Source organism: Rutidosis leptorrhynchoides, chromosome 4, assembly GCF_046630445.1.
Source record: "Rutidosis leptorrhynchoides isolate AG116_Rl617_1_P2 chromosome 4, CSIRO_AGI_Rlap_v1, whole genome shotgun sequence".
In the NCBI taxonomy this organism is placed as follows: Eukaryota; Viridiplantae; Streptophyta; class Magnoliopsida; order Asterales; family Asteraceae; genus Rutidosis; species Rutidosis leptorrhynchoides.
The window spans coordinates 562124117-562128477 of NC_092336.1; the positions used below are offsets into that span (position 1 = coordinate 562124117).

The window sequence follows — 4361 nt, forward strand, 5'->3', positions numbered from 1 at the left end:
TCATTCCCTTGCGATATTGGTTAACCATGGCTTATACTCGTTGATGTTTAGCATTTAATTATTATTATGATTATTGTGCTAATGATGTTGCTAGTTGTACGTTTTGATAACACCAGCTCTTGATATTAAATGGTATGAGATTATATGCATTGTATGAGTTCGTGGATGCGTGTAGGTAAATTGTATATGCATGTATATATTTATATTTATTCTACTCACTAAGCTTTAGTTTACCCTCTCATTGTTTACCTTTTTAAGCTCCGGCGTGGACAAGGGAAAATGTATCCGTTTGGATTAGTGGCCTCCCGCTTTGTTATGGATAGGGGATGCTTTTGGAAGTTTAGCTTTTGAAGTTTGACCAAGATTTGGGTAGTTTAACCCCAAACACCATGCTCTATGTGTCGTTTGGAATTTAAACTCTTATGGTCGAAACTTGTATTTTGAACGAAATTCGTGAAATGGGTCGTTGTGGGCCCGGTGTTGTAAAACTCGTTTTTATTGTGGAAATCTCTTAGTTTTATATTAAGATGTGGTGAAAGTCGTTTCGTCTAAAAGTGGAGGGAAGCGGGAGATCTTTTTACCAAAAAAGAAAAGAGTGGACAGACCACTTTGGAGCGCCGCTCCACTATGGGGTGCGCCGCTCCAATTGCTGAACATAACTGTTTCTTTTTAAAAAAAAAATAATGCATGTTTCGGTTGGATAACGGGTTGGGTTGTTACACCGACATTTATGACAAATTACTTTGGAATGCAGTTTCAGATTAACAAGTCTTTGTTTCTTCGTATATGTGTAAGTATAACATCTTACTCCGAAAATCGTTACTGTCTTATTTTCACTTTTTCAATCTACATTTTGATGCGTCACGTGTACTTGGTTTTAATATTTAAAAAAGTACACACCCACCTTACGTCAATTAACGTACACATGTACACCTATTGCGTTTGAATGATATTTTCATATTGTAGCGGCTCAATAAAATTTTAATAAATGCGCTTGATGGAATAATACGTGAATGATCAATCTCACTCGATGAAAATTTAAAATTATATTGTACCTCCTATATTTAGAACCTATCTTTGTAAATGATCACATTCTAAGAATATATGCCGAATGTCTTGGATTAAGAGTGGTTGTGTTTTTACCAAAGTTTTTGGTTGAGTGGAATAGTTCTAAACATTTTGCTCCATTAGTGTTTCCTCTTTAGTTTCCGGTTATTCTTCCTCACATTTTGCATTTCACTTTCACATTTACTACCCTATAAATACCCTTTTCAAAACATACTCAACAACACAATAATCACCTAGTATAACAACATGGGTCATTGGTATAATATCTCGTTTTATCTTGTTTTATCCATGGCAATTCTACATTTATCTCACGCACACGATGCAGGCAACTCACAAGAAGACTATGTTTCGGTCCATAATTGTATCAGAAAAGTTTTGAACATTCCCCCTTTGCAATATGACCCCGCATTAGAACAGGCTGCACAAGCGTGGGCCGATCAAAGGAAGGATTGTAAGTTGATACATTCTGATAAGTGCGGTGAGAACATGGCGTATGGACCAAGCCTTAATATTACGTATGCAGTGCAAATGTGGCTTGATGAGAGACGGGACTACGATTGCAAAGAAAACAAGTGTAAAAAGATGTGTGGTCATTATACTCAAATTGTTTGGAAAAACACACAACGCGTTGGATGTGCTAGGAGTCCATGTAGCGATGGTACTTGTTTCGTGGTTGTTTGCAATTATGATCCTCCTGGTAATGTTGTTGGCGAGGTTCCTTATTAGTTTTCGTTTCAGTGTATTTGTCATGTTATTTGTTTTTCAGCAAAATAATTATGTAGCTTAAGTCGATCAATATTAACAAAGTTGTGTGATTTATGCTTCTAAGTGTTGATGAATGTGAGTAATAAAAAATTCCATTTAAATATGTAAACTGAAAAAAGCTATGAAAAAAGTAGAAAAATGCAGAATATTTTAGTCATTACTTTTGTTTGTTCAATTGTTTGAAATAGTGTTTTTTCCAATTCTATTCGAATTAATTTAACTAAATAAGATATAATCCCAGACCCGAGTTTACGCCGGGTTTGAGCCAGGTCTTTTAATTATAAAGAAAAAATTACACCATTAGTACCTATGATTTGTTTACATTTTCTTGACAACACATAAACTTAATTTTTAATGTTAACTCTCATATGTGACCCGCATGTGAGGGCAAATTCATCACTTTAAATAAATTAGTCCTTATGAACAACCATACCAACAATATAGAGATTTCAATATTTCATTAACCAATCTCAGATCCATCTCTCACAAATTCAACTCAAATTTATACTTTAACCAAATGAGTATTTTGAATTTGAAATAAAGTTTCAAACTTTATCTAATTTGTGTTTATGGGTGTATTTATATAAAAAAATATTACTCTATTTTTTGTAGCTGTAAATTAAATGGCTTTCGTCTCCACTTTCGTGTATCTAATGATTATAATTTTGTTGCTGTAAATTTAAGTATATTTGTAAAGCTAGTCGTATAGTACTGCATATTATAGTTTCATTTGAGGCTTTCAAGGCTTCTGTTTTACAGATACTCACATTACATAATTAATAAATCTATTGTTGCTTTTCAATTTTTTTTTTTCATATATATACACTTTTTACTTTATGTAAGTATTGTTGAAGACAATAAAATTAGTCTTGAGTGAGCCGCTACAGATGAAAGAAAAAATATGAAAAGCGGCTACGTCGCTACAACAAGAACGTATATTACATTTAATTATATTATATATACATGGATGGATGTATATATTTACAGGAAAGCTTAAGGATGTCATTTTGCATCACATCAACGAACAACGATGATGGTTTTTATATGTACTAAATTATTTAAAGGACTAATTTGCCCTCACATGCGTGGCACATGTAAGGGGTTAACATTAAAAACTTAATTAAAGTTAGGTTGGGGTACCAACCAGGAAAGTTAGGCAAAATATAGGTACCAATTATGCAAAAAATTAAGTTTAGGTGTTGTAAACAGACCACAGGTACCAACGACGTAATTTTTTCAATTATAAACTTCATAGGTAGTTCTCAATTTTTTTTTTTTAAAGGCAAAACGAATTCATTAAATTGAAAATTAAAGATACAAAGAGATACATACAAAATGCAGAGGATGCATTTAAGAACCTAACACAGAAACTAAAAACAATGCTCAGTAGACTTGTAATGCTCGACTTCTACAATGTGTCTAACGACTCGACTGTAACGATGAGTATGCGAGGAGGAGTCAACCATGATCATCATAGACGCTTGATTGAGAGGGCCGTCCTGTCAATTCTAATTTTTTATATGGGCCCCGTTCAATTAACAAAAAATAGGCCTTTTTGTATACAAAATTATTAAATATATGTACGAATAAGTCCAGTAAACACTAAAAAATTTGGTTAAATACTAGCAATATAGGCCCCTTTGAATTATGGGCCCTGTGCGATCGCACGTGTTGCACGCCCTCAAATCTGCCCTTGCGATTGATTAACCATTGATTCCAATCTAAGGATAATTTTGGTGACCTTGCGGATATCCAAACAAAACTTTTTGCTTGGATCTCATTGAATATCATCGGAACGGTCCAACTCTTTTTTTCGAAGCTTTTAAGTTCCGGTTTCTCCATAGCATATAACCACCCACCCACTATATAGATTGCCATAATTTCAAACGTATGTTTGTATTCATACCAGGAATAATGCCACTGAACATGTCACATAGACCCGAATAATGACTCGATCTAACATTCCACCACTTGAAAACACGCTCCCATAAATCTTTTGCTGTTGAACACGATAGAAGTGCATGTTCCACTGTTTCAGTTTCAGTTTTGCAGACGAGAAAGAGGATCGTATCGAGGTCCACACCCCTTTTTTCCAATTCCACATATACCAGAATTCTTTGAAGTTTCCAGCGCCAAATGAAAATCCCTATCTTTTGCGGTAGGAAATTGTTTCGAGCAGTTTCATTTGTCAGGAACGAGTTTTGTAGTATCTTGTCTTCCAACAGCTTAGTGAACATCTGTGTTGTGAACTTCCCCGAAGAGTGCCATCTCCATACCCATGAGTCTTCGTTATCCTCCTCAAACGATTACTTTTTTTACCATGTTCTCAAGCTGCACTAATTCTCCTGCAGTACTCCCACTTGTAATCCTCGACCATTGCCAATTAAAATTCCTATCCCTGCTCACACAGTTGCTTACCGACACTCATCTTCTTGATTCTAACCTGTAAAGTCTTGGAAACCTTTCACACAACAGAGTATCATCAAGCCAAACATCTTCCCAAAATAACGTATCCCTCCTGTTAACGA

The 4361-nt window shown here is 34.8% G+C and overlaps 1 protein-coding gene across 1 annotated transcript; it reads left to right on the forward strand.

Moving 5' to 3' along the window:
- The first annotated feature begins 1314 nt into the window (after positions 1-1314).
- On the forward strand, positions 1315-1794 carry LOC139845316 (pathogenesis-related protein 1B-like). The gene has a single exon (XM_071835573.1). It carries the CDS (start codon positions 1315-1317, stop codon positions 1792-1794), a length of 480 nt encoding a protein of 159 aa, XP_071691674.1.
- The last annotated feature ends 2567 nt before the right edge of the window (positions 1795-4361 follow it).